At 42.8% G+C, this 18735-nt stretch overlaps 1 protein-coding gene across 1 annotated transcript in view; it reads left to right on the forward strand.

Annotated features, from left to right (window-relative positions):
* Positions 1-18735, forward strand: part of LOC144596021 (thrombospondin type-1 domain-containing protein 4-like) — a 385693-nt gene that overhangs the window by 358573 nt on the left and 8385 nt on the right. The window contains exons 13-16 of the mRNA XM_078404084.1: positions 1169-1342; positions 3069-3242; positions 5022-5201; positions 7851-7995. Of these exons, the coding sequence (XP_078260210.1) occupies positions 1169-1342; positions 3069-3242; positions 5022-5201; positions 7851-7995 (673 nt within the window). The remainder of the gene's footprint in view (positions 1-1168; positions 1343-3068; positions 3243-5021; positions 5202-7850; positions 7996-18735) is intronic.

An 18735-nucleotide genomic window follows, 5' to 3' on the forward strand; every position in this document is an offset into this window, starting at 1 on the left:
TCGGCCCACCAAGTCCACGATGATCAGCAATCGCCCGTACACTATCCTACTTACTAGGGACAATTTACAAAGGCCAATTAATCTTCAAACCTGCAAGTCTTTGGGATGTGGGAGGAAACCGGAGCTCCCGGAGAAATCTCATGCGGTCACAGGGAAAACATACAAACTCCTTACAGACAGCACCTACAGTCAGGATTGAAGCCAGGTCTCTGGTGCTGTAAGGCAGCAACGTTACCGCTGCGCCACTGTGCCGCACCTCTTCTGAATGAAAACCTGCAGGCATTATTGGTCAGCAGGAGCAAGAATGGGAGGTGAAAATAAACATTTGGGCAAAACAAACCACTCTTTCCCACCATCTTCCTCATTCACCCATCTATTAGTCACCTTCCTATCACAATGCAGCCATTTGGTACGAAAGGTTTAGAAACATAGAAACATAGAGGGATTTTAGAGGGATATGGGCCAAACGTGGGGAAATTAGACTGGGTTAGATGGGGCATCTTGGTGGGTATGGACCAATTGGGCCAAAGAGCCTCTGTCTATGACTCTATAACTCCATTCCCAAAGCCCCTTACTCCATCATGCCCCCTGCCTTTTGAAATTACAAATTGAAATGGAGTTTAATAGTCTCATCGCACAAACAAACCATTTAACCCCACCAAGACTGCACCAACCACCCACTAACTAATCCAAAACCAGTCACAATTTACTCTCGCCATGTTCCCATCACCTGCTTCTTGATTCTGCTACTCACCTATACACTAAAGGGAACCTATCTTGGCCAAGTAATGTTAAAATAAGTGATTTGGAATGTCCATCCTGAGTCGAAGAGAGATGTTGTCTCCACTCTGCCACATTTATGTCAAAGAACTCTGCCTGACGAGTTACAGGGTCTTCTTCTCCAATTACAACAAACATAAAATTATAAGCTGGCCGTCAGAACAATGAGAACAGAATGGTTCCATTCTGTTGTGCTTTTATCTTTGTGTGCCATTGTATGTTCGTTCTTAGTACCTGAACTGATGTACAGCACTTTGGTCAACGTGGCTTGTTTTTAAATGCGCTATACAAATAAAATTGACTTGACTTGACTTAATATTGTTTGTTTTCAAGAACTTCTTTCTATCAGTTTATTTATGATTTATTTTACCTCTCACCCTTGTGACAGTGCTCGGTGCCTTGCGGAGTGGGGCAGCGTCTCCGGGATGTAAAGTGCATCGACAACCTTGGCGACATTGTTGACGATGAAGAATGCAATATGCAGTTGAAGCCTGCCGATACCGAAAATTGTGACATGGGCCCTTGTGCAAAGAGTTGGTTCCACACAGATTGGAGTCCAAGGGTAAAGAACATTGTTATGTATTTCGCATAACTTCAGATTACTATCATACCATCAGGCAGATGGAAGACATTTGACCATCATGTTAGTGCTGGTCAATGATGAAGCTAACCAACCTAAATCCCACTCACCAGCTCTAAATCTGGAGCCCTGCAAGTCATGGCATTTACTGTGCACATCCCCTTGATTTGGGGAATTGAGAACCAGAGGACATAGGTTTAAGGTGAGGAGAGAAAGATTCAAAAGGAACCAGGGGACGCCTTTCTTACACAAAGGGATGTATGGAATGATCTGCTGGAGGAGGTAGTTGAGGCAGGTACTGTGATGTTAATGAAATATCTAGACAGGTACATGAATAGGATAGGTTTAGAGGGATATGGGGCAAACACCCATATGTTTGGCCCAGGGAAAGACGTTCTTGCCTTAGAGGGAGTACAGAGAAGGTTCACCAGATTGATCCCTGGGATGGCGGGACTTTCATATGAAGAAAGACTGGATAGACTAGGCTTATACTCGCTGGAATTTAGAAGACTGAGGGGGGATCTTATTGAAACATATAAAATTCTTAAGGGGTTGGAGAGGCTAGATGCGGGAAGATTGTTCCCAATGTTGGGGAAGTCCAGAACCAGGGGTCACAGCTTAAGGATAAGGGGGAAGTCTTTTAGGACCAAGATGAGAAAACATTTCTTCACACAGAGAGTGGTGAGTCTGTGGAATTCTCTGCCACAGAAGGTAGTTGAGGCCAGTTCATTGGCTATATTTAAGAGGGAGTTAGATGTGGCCCTTGTGGCTAAAGGGATCAGGGGGTATGGAGAGAAGGCAGGTACAGGTTACTGAGCTGGATGATCAGCCATGATCATATTGATTGGCGGTGCAGGCTCGAAGGGCCGAATGGCCTACTCCTGCACCTATTTTCTATGTTTCTATGTTTCTAACACAAGCAGATGTGACTAGTTTAGATGGGGCATGTTGGTCGGCATGGGCAAATTGGGGAAGTGCCTGTTTTCATGCTGTATGACTCTATGCCTCTGTGATTCTATGACTCCATACAACCACTTTGTTCATGTAATGAGAGATCTGCCTCCACCACCCTCGCAGGCAATGACCTCTACATACTAGGCACCCTCTGTTGAAATGTTTTTGCTGATCAATCCATTTTTCCAAATGTACATGAATCCTATCTCTTATTACTTTCCCAATAATTTCCAAACCAGTGAAGGAAGGCTGAATTTGTTACCTGACTTATCCCTGCAGCTCTTAAACAAAGTAACAACACTACTTATCCACCATTCTTCCGGCATCATATCTGGGGCTAATAAAGGGGCAAAAACCTCTGTCAGAACCCAGCTAAGTTCCTGATCTCCCACTCCAGAAACCTCCAGGATCCTGTTGTGCACAAAATATCCAATGTGCTTGGTGGTAACAATGAATGAATACATTTTCGGAGATTTTGAAAGTTGCAAGATGCGGCTCTCAATATGTTATTCCAGTAGAGGATTTGTTGTATAGTGTGATTTGAATGGATAGCAAGCTTTTCACTACATCTCGCTACATGTGACAATAATAAAAGCTAAACTATAAACTAAACATCTTGCAGGAGACACATCCACTGCCCTAACTTTCATTTCCTTTATCCCCTGTCCCAGTTGGAAAATAAAATGGCTTCCATGTGACATGACTATTGTAGTTAGTAGGTTGCCAATTTTCTTTGATTTTTATCCTACTGTAGTGTTCTGCAGAGTGTGGGAACGGCATCCAAACGAGGTCAGTGGTGTGTTTGATGAATCACATCAGTAGTTTACCTTTGGAAGGCTGTGGAAATGAAAAGCTAGCAGATGTCCGAACTTGCAACATTGGACCATGCAATGAGAACTTTAGCTGGTTTACTGGGTCATGGAGCCAGGTATGATGCAAATTTATTGAACTAACACATCATGTCAATTGAATTGTCACTGAGTATTGGTATCATTAAAAAGTAAAGCGTCGCTGATGCTTGCTGGAGGCTACCACAAATCAGTTAGTGAGAAATTCAAAATTCAGCAGGAATCCAACAATTACTCAGTCTTTTAACCAGAGTTGGGAATCAATAACCAGAGGACAGAGATTTAATGTGAGAGGGGAAATGTAACAACCCGAGGGGCAATCTTTTCACACAAACGGTGGTGGGTATATGGAATAAACTGCCCGAGGTGGTAGTTGAGGCAGGTACTATAGCAACGAGCCTGATGGTTTTTTTGGTTGGCATGGGGCTCAAGGGTCTGTTTCTGTGTTGTATAACTGACTCTAATTATGAAACAGATTGCTCCATTTAAGAAGACCCAGAAGAGGATAAAGTCAGCAAAGATGGGAAAGCTGACAGTAATCTACTAGGCTAGTTAAACAAAGCTTGCAGGCTGGACAGAGCAGGCCTGGATTGTACTTAGAGCCATCAAGGATTGATCGCAGGGGACTGGGCTGTATGTTGGAACATGGCAGGCTGGATGGACACAAAAAGACACAAGGTCTAAAGAAGGGTTTCGACCCGAAACGTCACCCATTCCTTCTCTCCAGAGATGCTGCCTGTCCTGCTGATTTACTCCAGCTTTTTGTGTCTATCTTCAGTTTAAACCAGCATCTGCAGTTCCTTCGTACACATCACAGGCTGGATTATGGGCCTGGATATGACACAGAAATGTCACAAGCTGAATCAAAGGGTCTGGACTACATGTCTAGAATTTGGGTCAGATGATGAGACATCAAGGCTGACCAGAGGAGCACAGATGATACATAGCGACATCACGGGATGGATCAATTAGTCACAGCCTAACTGTGGCTATCTCCATTCTGAACCTACTTGGAACTTAGGCCCAGAATGAAGCTGCATTCTGACCACCTGTCCGTGCAAATCAAGGACATCGAGTTGGCTCCAAAATTTCTAAAATTAGAGAAAGAATCCAGTCTATTTCCTTCTGCTTACTTAAATTAAGTTATTTTTCCTAAACACTCCTGCACAGACAATTTGCACAGATTTTCCAGTTAATTTGGTGTAACCAGCAGGAACATCCCTATAAAATGCTGGAAAGGGTTTGTGACCAGTGTTTGTGCATTGCCATAGGGTGTCTGTGAATTAATTATAGATGAGCAGGAGAAACCTCACAAAAATGTATCCCTTAAATTTGTTTTATTGTTATGTCTTGAGGCAACAAATAAACAGAGCACAGGAGCTGGAGGATGCCATTCAGTTCTTTGAGTAGCTTTTGCTGGTCTGTTCACTGCTGATTTGTAACTGTGTCTGTCAACCTTGATTCCATAATGCTTACAAGGCAGCCACATCATCAGAGACCCACACCACCCTGGCCACACTCTCATTTCACTCCTGCCATCGGGAAGAAGGTACAGGAGCCTGAAAACTGTAACATCCAGGTTTAGGAACAGCTTCGTCCCTACAACCAATGGGCTTTTAAAAAACTACAACCTCCAAATAGACTCCAAACTACATAGACATGTGGCATTATTTTTGACTGCAGTGTTATTGATTTTTTTCAACATATGCTGGACTTTTTTTGGTGTTTATTATGGGTTTTACAGACGACTACCACATTTACATATCTGTTGTGCCGCGGCAAGTAAGAATCTTGTTGTTCCGTGTCGGGACATGTAACAATGAACCACTCTTGACTCTGCGCTTCTGGTCCTTTCCAAGTGCTCGGCAGACTGCAGCAATGGAACACAACTGCGGAGTGTGGTCTGCCTGGAAAAGAACGATGAAACAGTTATAGTGGCGGAAGACATTCAATGCTCCCACCTGGTGAGGCCAGCCTCAGAACAGATCTGTCACCTGAGGAAATGTGACGTCAAATGGTACACAACAGAGTGGAGTGCAGTAAGTATAATTATTAAAGGGTCCTGTCTGTGGTGGGTACAGTGCAGCACGGTGGCACAGCGGTAGAGTTGCTGCCTTACAGTGTTAGAGACCCGGGTTCAATCCTGACTACGGCTGGAGGTTGTACGTTCTCCCTGTGACTGCGTGGGTTTTCTCCGAGTACTCTGGTTTCCTCACATATTCCAAAGACGTGCAGGTTTGGCTTCTGTAAATTGTCCCTGGTCTGTAGGACAGACCTTGTGTACGGGTGATCTCTGGTCGGCATGGACCCGATGGGCTGAAGGCCCTGTTTCCATGCTATATCTCTAAAATAAAATACAATAAATTCTATTAATGCTGAATGCATTAATTCCATTAAGAGTCAGGAATTCATGATCATAAGATATAGGAGCAGAATTTGACCATTCAGCCCATTGAGTTGCTCTGCCATTTAATCATGGCTAATTTATTTTTCCATCTCAACCTCGTTCTCCTGCCTTCTCCACCTACCCTTTGATGCCCTTACTAATCAAGAACCTATCAATCTCCACTTGAAAATTAGCTAATGATGTGGCCTCCACCACCATCTGCAGTGATGAATTCCACAGATTCACCACCCACTGGCTAAAGAAATTCCTCTTCATTTCCATTCCAAAGTATGTCATTTTATGCTGAGGCTGGGCCCTCTGGTCCTAAACTTTCCCACTATTGGAAACAACTCTCCACATCCGTGCTATCTAGGCCTTTCATTATTTGGTAGATTTCAATGAGACCCCCCCCCCCCCCCCCCCAACTCATTCTTCTAAACTCCAGCGAGTACAGGCTCAGAGGCCCATGATACAGCTTTGGTTAGGCTGCATTTGAGGTATTGCATACAGAAAGGTTGCCCCTTTACCGGAAGGATGCGGAGGCTTTGGAGAAGGTATAGACAAGATTTACCAGAATGCTGCCTGAATTAAAGACCATTTGCTACAAGGGGAGGTGGACAAATTTGGATTGTTTTCTCTGAGGCATCAGAGGCTGAGGGGTGACTTGATAGAAGCATATGGGAGAATAGATACGGTAGTCAGAATCTTTCTCCCAGGGTGGAAATGCAAAGACTAGAGGCCCTAGCACTGTGAAAGGGTTCAAGTTTAAAGGAGATGTGCAAGGCAAGTTTTTTTACAAAGAGGTGGTGATCATGAAATGCGCTGCCAGGGGTCGTGATGGAGGAAGATATGATAGTAGCATTTAAGAGGCTTTTAAATAGGCCCATTGAAGGAATGGTGGCATATGGATCTTGTGTGGGCTGATGAGATTAACTTAGCTTGGCATCATGTTCAGTTCAGGCATTGTGGGCTGAAGGACCTGTTCCATTACTATACTTTTCCATGTTCTATGTTCCACTCATCTACAGGGTGATATATAAATTGCAATTAAAAATCTATCTTTTACCAAAGCTGCAATATTCTAAGTGAGAGGTTACAGTTATTAATACAATTCACAAAACGCAGTGCAGTTTCAGAACTAAAAACATGTAGACGAGTGAAATGTTTACTACAGGTACAAGGCTGCACAAGATCAGAATAGATTAAATATTACAAAGATCTACACAAGACTGATTTTGATAAACACCAAAGCAAAGAACGCTTGTACCGAGCGTCGGGTTGTCCACTACTACTGGAAATGGTGCTCTCTTTCCCATAAATAACTCCCCATTTACAGGCAATTACAGCCAGAGTGAACTCCAAATGCCGTAATGCTCGGTCTTCTTCAGCATCAGCTGTAATAAAGGGTCTTTTCAAGCCCTTGTATGAAGCAATTGTTTTATTGAATTACCTGTTGAATTCTTCCAAATTTGAATGAAAGGAAACTCTCACATTACATTGTGAAATGTTACAAAACACTACATGCCATTTACTGGTCGGCACAGTGGTGTAACTAGTAGAATTGTTGTCTCACAGCTCCGATAACCCAGTTTAATCCTGACCTCCAGTGCCATCTGAGCGAAATTTGCCTATGCTCCCTGTGATCATGTGGGTTGTACCCCCAGTGCTCCAGTTTCCTCTGACAAACTAAAGACATGAAGATTGGTTGAGTAACTGGCCCTTATAAATTTTCTCTTGTGTGTTGGTGAGTGACAGAGTCTAACGAGGCGATGAGAATGTAGGAAGAATAAAATGGGATTAATGTAAACTACTTATTTGATGGTCAGTAGAGTTGCGTTGTGCAGAAATGCCTGTTTGGGGCTGTAGCACTCATTGACTTAATGACTATATCAATGTGGAAAATTGACTAAGGTGGCACAGTGGTGCTGTGGTAAAGTTGCTGCTTTACAGCACCAGAAACCCGGGTTCGATCCTGACTACGGGTGCTGTCTGCATAGAGTTTGTACGTTCTCCCTGTGATCGTGTGGGCTTCCCACATCCCAAAGACGTGCAGGTTTGTAGGTTAATTGGCTTCTGTAAAATTGTCCATAGCGTGCAGGACAGAACTAGTGAACAGGTGATCAATGGTTGGCATGGACTCGGTGGGCCGAAGGGCCTGTTTCCAGGTTGCATTTGTAAACTAAACTAAACTACTCAGAATCTGTTGGTGAGAATGTTCTTTTCTCAGTATCTTTGTTAGAAGATGAACATAATTTGCCCACCACATGTTTCCATCTTACTCCAGCCAGGTTTTCTTTTTCAGTGCTCCAAATCATGTGAAAGTGGTTACCGGGTTCGGGAAGTTCGATGCCTTGCCAATGACATGACACAAAGTGACAACTGTGATTCCTTCCTAATGCCAGATGATAAAGAAACTTGCAATACCCACACATGTATACCAGAGATAGGTATGGTATCTGTCCGTAACCTTTATAAAATGGTTTTTTTTACTATTCGTGTAATTTGATTTGTTAAAATACAATGTTTGTGCCTTTTTCAGTGAACTTGCTGCTCCGTATATTAATAAATATTTATATAGTATAAGTACCTAGGAAAATCAATAGCTTAGCACTAAGAAAAATAATGCTACATGATCCAATTTTGATTTTACCTACACTAAACTATGTTGGAGATTGGATAGGCTGGGACTGTTTACCCTGGAGCAAAAGTGGTTGAGGGGTGACCTTTTAGAGGTTTATAAAATCTGAGGGGATTAGATAGTGCAGAAAGTCACAGTCTTTTTCTCAGGGTAAGGGAGTCTAAAACTAGACTACATGGATTTAAGCCGATTTAAAAGGAACATGCATTTTGTACAGAGGGTGGTGGGTATATGGAACCAACTGCCAGAGGAGATGGTAGAGGCAGATGCAATGACAATGCTTAATAAAACATTTGGATAGCTATATAGTTTTGAGGAATATGGGTCAAACACAGGCAAGAGGGATTAGTTTAGATAGGCGTCTTGGTCGGTGTGGATGAGTTGAGCTGAAGAGCCTGGTTCCATGTTCTGTGAATGTATGAATCAATGGACTGGGCATATCTGATTGTAATCCATGCAAATGTGCCTAATCTTCACCCTAACCCTCAGGTATGCACCTGAAGAGGTCACTGTAATTGCTCATGAAGACATGAAAAGCTCAAAACACCACACTAGAGCTTTCATGGAGCTCTCTCAATACATTACAAGCACAAGCAGTAGTTTGGTGCTTTTGTTACCTAAAGACGTACAGCTGATCACTGGGAGATCTGATTGAGCTGTTTGGACTGCAGGTTGCTCAAACGCCTTCCAAAATCCAAGATGCATGTTAAACTAACAGTGAGAGTTTTTTGCAGCATTTAGCATCTGAAATGCTCATTCACTGACTGGAGAAGGGTCCTGACACGAAACACCACCTTTCCATGCTCTCATGAGATGCTGCCTGACCCGCTGAGTTACTCCAGCACTTTGTGCCCTTTTTTGAGATTAACCAACATCTGCAGTTCTTTGTTTCTACAGGAGACAATCTTATCCACTTTAATAGGATGGAGATGTAGCAGCACCTCAGGCACGGGGAGATCCCAGAACTGCTGGCTTCCCACGAATGCAGGCGGTCATTGACTGCACCCGTGAAGCCAGAGAGGATCCTAATAATAACCTAGACCATATCATGCCAAAACAGGAAAAGTTTCCAGCAGCTCACTGTGTAGCTTGTTGGGAAGAAAGGGAAACATTTCCTGATCATGAATGCCATCTCTCCTGGAACACAGGGGGCTCCTTCATACTGGGTGTCTGCACTGTTGGGCATTATCAGTGGTTGACAATTCACCTGAGAGATGAAGGTTGGGGAACAAGTGCTACCCTCAGTTTCTGTCATTGCTGACATGGGCAGAGCAAGAGTCACTAAAGGTCCAGGATCACCATGGAAAATCTCACGTTGAATCACATTGAATGGCAATAAAGGACAAAGTGCTGGAGTAACTCAGCAAGTCAGGCAGCATTTCTGGAGGGAATGGACAGGCAACCTTGGACAGGTTGGGTTGCGGACTGAGGAAGGGTCCCGACCAAAACCATCACCTGTCCATTCCCTCCAGAGATGCTGGCAGACCCCTTGAGTTACTCCAGCACTTTGTGTTTTACTCAAGATCCCAGCATCTGCAGTTCCTTGTGATCCCGATGTTGGGGGAGTTCCAAACCAGGGGCCACAGTTTAAGAATAAGGGGTAGGCCATTTAGAACAGAGATGAGGAAAAACTTTTTCACCGAGAGTTGTGAAGCTGTGGAATTCTCTGCCTCAGAAGGCAGTGGAGGCCAATTCTCTGGATGCATTCAAGAGAGAGTTAGATAGAGCTCTTAATGATAGCGGAGTCAAGGGATATGGGGAGAAGGCAGGAACGGGGTACTGATTGTGCATGATCAGCCATGATCACGGTGAATGGCAGTTCTGGCTCGAAGGGCCAAATGGCCTACTCCTGCACCTATTGTCTATTATTTATTACATTGAATGCGGAACAGGCTCAACGGGCCAACTAGCCTACCTTTGCTTCTGATTTATATCTTTCTGTTTCGTAAAGAGAAGAATTTTCTTGCTTGCATTCATCTGGGAGAACGTTGTAGTACTCCCCAAGCTGGTGTGGAGATTTTATCATCCAATGCTGCAAATGGCACAACATTCCAAGAGCCAAGAGGTCATCCAGTGCCTGAGGAAGAGCAGAAGGATCTCCACAGCCTAGTGGACCCTGAAGTAGAGCCTGAAGAGCAGAAAAACCAAGAGGAGGACGAGGAAGAAGACAGTAGCATGGGGTGTTCCTGCTTAACGGCTTCATCTCACAGAAGAGGAGGCAGAGATTGGATATAGGAATTATAAGGGACTTCCTGACACTTTTAAGAAGAAGTCTTCAAAATAATAGTCGCGAGTGCAAAACACGTGACCTTGTAACCGTGCCAACAGGACGGTACGCCAATAATCAAATGGGGGAGCACAGATAACACACAATATTCTCTGATGTTCTGGAATTTTTTGAGGATGTAACTAGGAAAATGGACAAGGGAGAGCCAGTGGATGTAGTGTACCTGGACTTTCAGAAAGTCTTTAATAAGGTCCCACATAGGAGATTAGTGGGCATGATTAGACCACATGGTATTGGGGGTAGGGTGCTGACATGGATAAAAAATTGGTTGACGGACAGGAAACAAAGAGTAGGGATTAACGGGTCCCTTTCAGAATGGCAGGCAGTGACTAGTGGGGTACCGCAAGGCTCAGTGCTGGGACCGCAGCTATTTACAATATACATTAATGACTTAGATGAAGGGATTAAAAGTAACATTAGCAAGATTGCGGATGACACAAAGCTGGGTGGCAGTGTGAACTGTGAGGAGGATGCTATGAGGATGCAGGGTGACTTGGACAGGTTCGGTGAGTGGGCAGATGCATGGCAGATGCAGTTTAATGTGGATAAATGTGAGGTTATCCACTTTGGTGGTAAGAATAGGAAGGCAGGTTATTACCTGAATGGTGTCAGATTAGGAAATGGGGAAGTACAGAGAGATCTGGGTATACTTGTTCATCAGTCACTTAAAGTTAGCATGCAGGTACAGCAGGCAGTGAAGAAAGCTAATGGCATGTTGGCCTTTATGACAAGAGGAGTTGAGTATAGGAGCAATGAGGTCCATCCGCAGTTGTACAGGGCCCTAGTGAGACCGCACCTGGAGTACTGTGTGCAGTTTTGGTCTCCAAATTTGAGGAAGGACATTCTTGCTATTGAGAGCGTGCAGCGTAGGTTCACTAGGTTAATTCCCGGAATGGCGGGACTGTCGTATGTTGAAAGACTGGAACGACAAGGCTTGTATACGCTGGAATTTAGAAGGATGAGAGAGGATCTTATTGAAACATATAAGATTATTAATGGATTGGACACGTTGGAGGCAGAAAACATGTTCCCAATGTTGGGGGAGTCCAGAACCAGGGACCACAGTTTAAGAATAAAGGGTAGGCCATTTAGAACAGAGATGAGGAAAAACGTTTTCAGTCAGAGAGTTGTAAATCTGTGGAATTCTCTGCCTCAGAAGGTCGTGGAGGCCAATTCTCTGGATGCTTTCAAGAGAGAGCTAGATAGAGCTTTTAAAGATAGCGGAATCAAGGGGTATGGGGAGAAGGCAGGAACGGGGTACTGATTGTGAATGATCAGCCATGATCACATTGAATGGTGTTGCTGGCTCGAAGGGCCGAATGGCCTACTCCTGCACCTATTGTCTATTGTTCTGCTTTTCAGGTGCACCTACACTGATTGTAACATATGAAAGAATAAATCTCAAGTCGTCATGAGTTTTTAATTGTCATAGGTACGGTCAATGCAAACAATGAAATTCTTAATTGCAACATCATAACAAGCCTGTCATTGCAATATATATGGGCAATATGTAATAAACAAAAAAATCAATAAATTAATAACTACAGTACCAGTGAAAAAATAAACCCAAAGTATTCGTGCAGCTAAAGACTTCACATAAGTTTACAGTAGAGGTTAGTGTCATGTAGTGTTCAAGAGCCTGATGGCTGTTGGAAAGAAGCTATTCTTGAACCTGGTGGTCAGTTTTCAGATACCTATACCATTTTCCTGATGGTAGGAGTGAAATGGGAGTGTGACCAGGGTAGTCCTTGATGATGTGTTTCAAGAAGCCTCTTGAACTGAAACGTCACCCATCTCTTCTCTCCAGAGATGCTGCCTGTCCTGCTGAGTTACTCCAGCATTTTGTGTCTATCTTTGGTCCTTGTTGATATATGGCTGCCTTTTTGAGGCACTTTTTTGAAATCTCCTGGAGATTTCTTTGATGGTGGGGAGGTCAGTACCAGAGATTGACCAGGCATTGTCTATCACTCTGTAATCTCCTTCGTTCCTGGACTTTCGAGTTGCCGAACCTTGCCATGATGCAAGCTGTAATATGCTCTCTCGCGCAAAGGACCAATTTTACACCCCTCTTTCTGGGTGTAGAAGCACAAGATAATATTCGTTAACATATCAAATCTTCTAAAGAACTAAAGGCATTGAGGGGCTTTCTTTATGATTGCATCGATGTGATCTTTTTACAGAAATGCCTTACTGAAATATTCTTAGGTTTCCTGCTAAGTAGTATCTCATTTGAAGAAATCTGACCACATAAAATACGCTTTCTGTGGAGCATCTCCAAACTGCAACCTTTAAAATCTTTGAATGCTTTGGACTTGCTGTTCTATTTGACAATGGCTATCCAACATTGCAACTAATGCAGCTAAGAGCAATGCACATCACCATCAGATCGGACTTGCAATGGTTAAGGATGTGCCTGGAGGGACTAGTATTTCAGGCCAGTAAATTCCACACTCATCCTGTGATGGGGAAATCACTCATGAAACGCCGGGTAAGTTTCTTTTTAGACCAAGATAAAATCGACTAGGTCAAGATGCTCTGGGGAAGAACCGATGAAACCTGAGTAGCAGTAAAATTATCGCATTTCATTCTGTTCACAATAATCGCAAGTGATTCGATGTGTTATCATAATTTATTGCCTTCTTATGGGTCTCATGGGTCCACTCAGCACACTTGATATCCCTCTTTGCAAATATCCCACTGATAATGACTTCCATGTTCCATAAGGTGAATTTGGAAGTTCTCTCCCTCGCCATTATAGCCTGTCTCCCCTGCATTACTGCCACAGTGTATGTTGTTGTTCTCCCACACCCTGGGGAGTGTGCGCTTCTGTGAGATTACATCTCGCAAGGTAAGATGTCAGAAGCAGATTTAGTTGAGCCTGGCTCCAATGGAATGTATGCAGGACCTATTTTTCACCCCTCTTTCTGGGTGTAAAAACTATAACTCTGTTTCAGATTTCATTTTGGCAAATTCAAGTCAGAATCAGTATTAGTGTTAAATGCATTGACAATGTAACAGACCATAAAAGGTGGTGGTCTTTGGTGGACTTTGATAGGTTTATTATCTATCTTCACAGACAAAAAAGAAGTAATCAAAGCAAGCAGCCCAATATCACTTTGCAAATTAATTCATTCTATGTACGTCTCATGACATTTCATCCCAAGTAGTGAATGTGGTTCTTGAAGAATATGTTAAAACAATCCTAGCATTGTGGTTCAAGATTAGAGAACCTGCAGAAGGTTAAGACCATTTTCTCTTTAAAAATGCCTTCAGAAATATAATGGATCAAGAACTCGCTGAGTTGTGAAGAGAAAAAAGATAGATTTCCATTCTCAAAGCTACTGCAAAAATAGACCCTAGTCTATTATTATTTCCCCCAGTCCTGAATTTGTTTTCAGGACAACCAATGTCAAAAGTACAAATCTGCCCCACTTCCCGATACACATGAAAGATCAAAGTGCTTGCACGAGCATGGGGCGGCATGATGGCACAGTGGTAGAGATGTTGCCTTACAATGCCAGAGACCTGGGTTCGATCCTGACAATGGGTGCTATCTGTACAAAGTATAAATTTTCTCTCTGTGACTGTGTGGGTTTTCTCCATGTACTCCGGTTTCCTCCCCCACTCCAAAGACGTACAGGTTTGTAGGTTAATTGGCTTCAGTAAAATTGTAAGTGGTCCCCAGTGTGTAGGATAGTGCTAGTGTAGGGGGTGATTGCTGGTCTAGGCGGAATCAGTGAGCTAAAGAGCCTGTTTCCACGCTGTATCTATCTATCTCTATATCTCATAAGAATGGCATTTGGTCAGTTTCCACATATCCACTGTAAAAAATGCTGTCTCATTTGTTTAAAAACACATGCACTTTGCAGAGTCTCAGAAGAACACTGCCAGCGAAAACATTGAGGTTAATAATCTGAAATATGAGGAAGGCTGGCTTTCAAACAATAGAAGCTCAAGCAGAGATTGTTATCTGGAATTGACTTGGAACATAACAAATATGTGGAAAGATCTCCAAGCTTCAAAATGTGACAGCTAGGGTGATGGAAAAGAGGTGTATTGGCAGCTGAGGGTGAGAATTTGTAGAAGATTCAAATTCTAAAAGGGGCTCCACCTTGTTTTAACAAAAGCCCTGAATTCCGGTGGACAGAAACAGGCTAATTATTAGCCAACATTCCTCACTTCAAAGGGTTATGTACAACTCTATCTCAGGATTTTGCACCAAGCTCAACAGAGTTCTCTTCTGCCAGTGCTGGCATGAGTTACAAGGAGGTCTTGCTTCATTCCCAAAGCTGGCTATGACAAACTGTTAAACAGAAAAATAACTTAGAAGTCTCTCTCTTCCACCCGTCCTGGACGTTGGACGAGCAAAGGCTATTTTTACCGCACTTATGAGAGATTCAGGCTGATTACTTTGATTCACAGTTGGAATCTAGCCCTAAGATTAATGAGTTCAATATTTTTTGCAATGAAAATAATCCACCTGCCGTCTTGTGGTACTTCATTGGCATGTGTTAGGCGATAGAATGGCCATTTTATTTTTGCTGGAAAGTTTTACATATAACTTCTTTGATATCAGTCTTAAACCTGATTATTTGTCCTTGATTATTTGCTCAATAATTCCTCGTGGAGTATCTACCCTTCTTTGACAGGTAAACTGGACCTTGAAATCCCACACAAATCTCCTGCCACAACTGAAGCTTCAAAGAAAATAACTGGGGGCTTTGATTTTTCAGCCACATGCAACTATTTCCACAGGAGTTATGCTGATCAATTTATTGCATCCACACAGACTTTCAGAACCGAGCTGAATGCGAGACTGACAATCATTAGGGTGTTTACTCTGTGACATAGAAAGGAAAATCCTGAAAGCAATCATTTTCATTCAGATGTCATGTCAAAAATTATAACTTTTCTGTGGCACTGAAACTGATTGTAAATCTTTGCAAAATATTTTCGTGTGATTTAGTAATTAGAAAACAAGAGATTGCTGGGTTCATCTCCAATTACTATTTATGAAATAGTGATGTTTTAGTCATTTATATTTGACCTCACAAATGTGTTTATGCTTGGTCATACACATTTAAGAATCAAGAGCGTCTAATTGTCATCTGTACTGACAACAGAGCAGTGAACTATTTATTTGCAAAAGCAATAAACCCAATAACAAAAATAATTCAATAAATTAATCACCATAATACTAGTGCAAAAAATCCACAATCTTTAATGCAACCAAAACAATCCATGGAAGTTAATTGTTGAGGTTACTGTTGTGTAGTATTCAAAAGTTTAATGGTTGTTGGAAAGAAGCTATTCTTTAATGTGGTGGCCACGGTTTTCAGATTCCTATACCTCCTTCCTAATGGTGAGAGTGAAATAAGAATGATGCCGGTCTTTGATGCTATTTTGAGGCATCATCTCCTCTAGATCCTTTCAATGGTGTGGAGGTCAGTACCTATTCGAAGTGCTGAGTCAGATTGCGATGCCAGTCAATATACTCTGAACTGTACATCTGTAAGAATTCAAGAGAGTATTTGTCGATATACCGACTCCTCAATCTTGAGACATTAATGGGCTTTCTTCATGATTAGATAAATGTATTGCTCGATGCTGTTTTCCTTTTAGATTAATAGGTGTCCTACAATTAGATTTAAGTGCTCACATAGAAATCTGAAACCAGACCTTCCTTCCTGTTGTTTTACAGCTGAGCAATGTAGCATCTTTGAGGAATCCTGCATGGGGAACATTCTCTCTTGTCTTCATTTGCCCACTTCCATTGCCCTACCTGCTGTGAAAATACACTCACTTATGATAGTCATCAAACAGATATGCCTCAATGTCTGGATTAGTTGCATTTGATGGGACCATTATGTTCAATATGGACTCGGTAGCAGTGAGCTGCTGCTATCCTTCCAATGAAAATAATGCTTTTGGAGAGGGAAGCCTGAGATTTAGACCTAGGAACATTGAACAATGAAGAAATAGCAACATTTCCAAGGCATTTCCACTGAGACCATATACAAGAGTGTCAGGTTTGGGAGCGCTTTCAAAGTCCAATCTGCAGCTGGCCATAAAGGCCCGTTGCAGCCAACGTCTCCGTTTGTTTCAAGGTTTCACTTAGTTCCGGGGTGTTACTACAGCCAAGACATTGTCTGTTGTATAATCTTTGACCCATCCAATACTCACAACTATTTCTTGATATCACAAGGGAAGAAACGAATTGCCTGAAGATCACCTTCTGTGATGGTGGGAATTTCAGGAGGAAGCCAAAATGCATCCTCTGCCTGGCACTTGAATGCTTCAGCTATCATTGAAGATGAGGATGCCTTTAGAGGCTCTTCGTCCCAGTATTTGTTTCCCCGTCCACCCCATTTTATATGTGACATTTCTGCAGAGCTTTGAGTTGATCTCAATGAGATCAGTTTCAATTGCCCATGAGATCAGTTGCTCTGCCTACTACATGCTGTTGTTGCGGTTTAACACACATGTGGTGTTGTCTTGCAATTTCACCAGTTGGCACTTGCTTTTTCGACATGAACTTGACTGATGACCTGGATGTTGTCCAAAGGTCAGGTTCACATAGCTGGCAAAAAGCAATGAATGCCTCCTCGACAACAACAAGCAAGCGTTGTCAAGCCGTTTAGTCCAGATTGGATTGCATAGTTTTGAGACCATTTGTTAGTGTAATTGAACCTGTAATTAAATTCATATCCATATACACCCTGGCCTCATTCATATCTCCCAGCAGACGTAAATTCAGCTCACATTGCATTGTTCCATGGACCTGGCTGGGTGGAGGCAGAGGAGGTGGTGATACTCAACCAAAACCGGTCGAATCTGCCTCATAAGAGATTTAGCGCCATCTGGCACCATCTCATGGTAGTGCAATGGTTGTGAGCATCAGGCACACGTCCTGAAGTTACGGCAAGATGCTCGCAAGAACCATGAGACATGAAAGTGAATTGAGGAAAAACTGGAACTGGCTGGAGTGCATTGTACCAGTAAGATCCTAATGAGCTGAATGGCCTTCTTGAGTATGACCTTGTTCTGTATTGTAATCTTACAGTAATGTTATGGCCTTTTGGTCTCTTGCTTAGTGTATGCGGGAAAGCAAAGCAAGCTGAAGATCTCTGTAGATCCAAGTGACATGAATAAAGTGCTGAAGAGGCGCCATTATCAACAAAAATAATTGAAGATAACTTGCCCAGTATGAGCTGAGCAAAATCCTTCAGTCTTGATGGATACCAAGAATAGATATTGGCTTGTTCAACTTGACAGGGAGAATTTGTTTCTAATAACTTTCAATACTTCTTTCGGGGAATATTGGAGGGGCACCCATGAGCAAAAATTCCAATATATCAAATACAGCCAGTGATATGCGACTTCAAGGACCAAAAAATGTGACATAACTCACAGATGCCTCAGATAAGTTAGTAAGAACAGCAACCACGCAAGATGGGCAACCAATAGCACACGCAAGAGGAGCCCTGACTGATACCCAGACATGATACACTCTGAAGAAGGGTCTCAACCCGAAAAGTCACCCATTCCTTCTCTCCAGAGATGCTGCCTGCCCCGCTGAGTTACTCCAGCATTTTGTGTCTACCTTCGATTTAAACCAGCATCTGCAGTTCCTTCCTACACATGATACACTCAAATTGTAAAATAGCTGTTGCCTGCAACATTTGGGCTTAAAATATTGAACCTGTATCCACATTGAAAGCAAATACTATGCAGACAGATCACAGACCTTAAAGTGATTGTAATGAATCTCCAGTAAGCTTAAAGGATATATGATACTCAGAATGTCTTACTATCTAGATGAACAACACAGACACCCTTCCATCTGTATCTTCCCACAAAAAAGACAGATTGTAGACACATGGAACTGCAGATACTGGTTTACACTGAAGATAGGCACAGAATACTGGAGTGTGGGCTCAGCGGGTCAAGCAGCATCTCTGGAAAGGAGGAATGGGTGACGTTTTCGGTCGGGGCCCTTCTTCAGACTGAGAATCAGGGGAAAGGAAGTCATAGAGATATGGAAAGGATAAGGTGGAAAACACAGATCAAAGGGGAAGGTGATCAAGGAAAATGTAGAATGGTTCATTGTTAGCTGTGGATAAGCCTTCTCTCCAGAGATGCTGCCTGTCCCGCTGAGTTACTCCAGCATTCTGTGTCAATCTTCGGTGTAGACACAATGGAATTGGAGAAGGTGAACATGCTGAAGGATCCCACTATTGCAAAGCTGTTTATGGAGAAGCC

This window comes from Rhinoraja longicauda, chromosome 1 (assembly GCF_053455715.1).
Source record: "Rhinoraja longicauda isolate Sanriku21f chromosome 1, sRhiLon1.1, whole genome shotgun sequence".
NCBI lineage: Eukaryota > Metazoa > Chordata > Chondrichthyes > Rajiformes > Arhynchobatidae > Rhinoraja > Rhinoraja longicauda.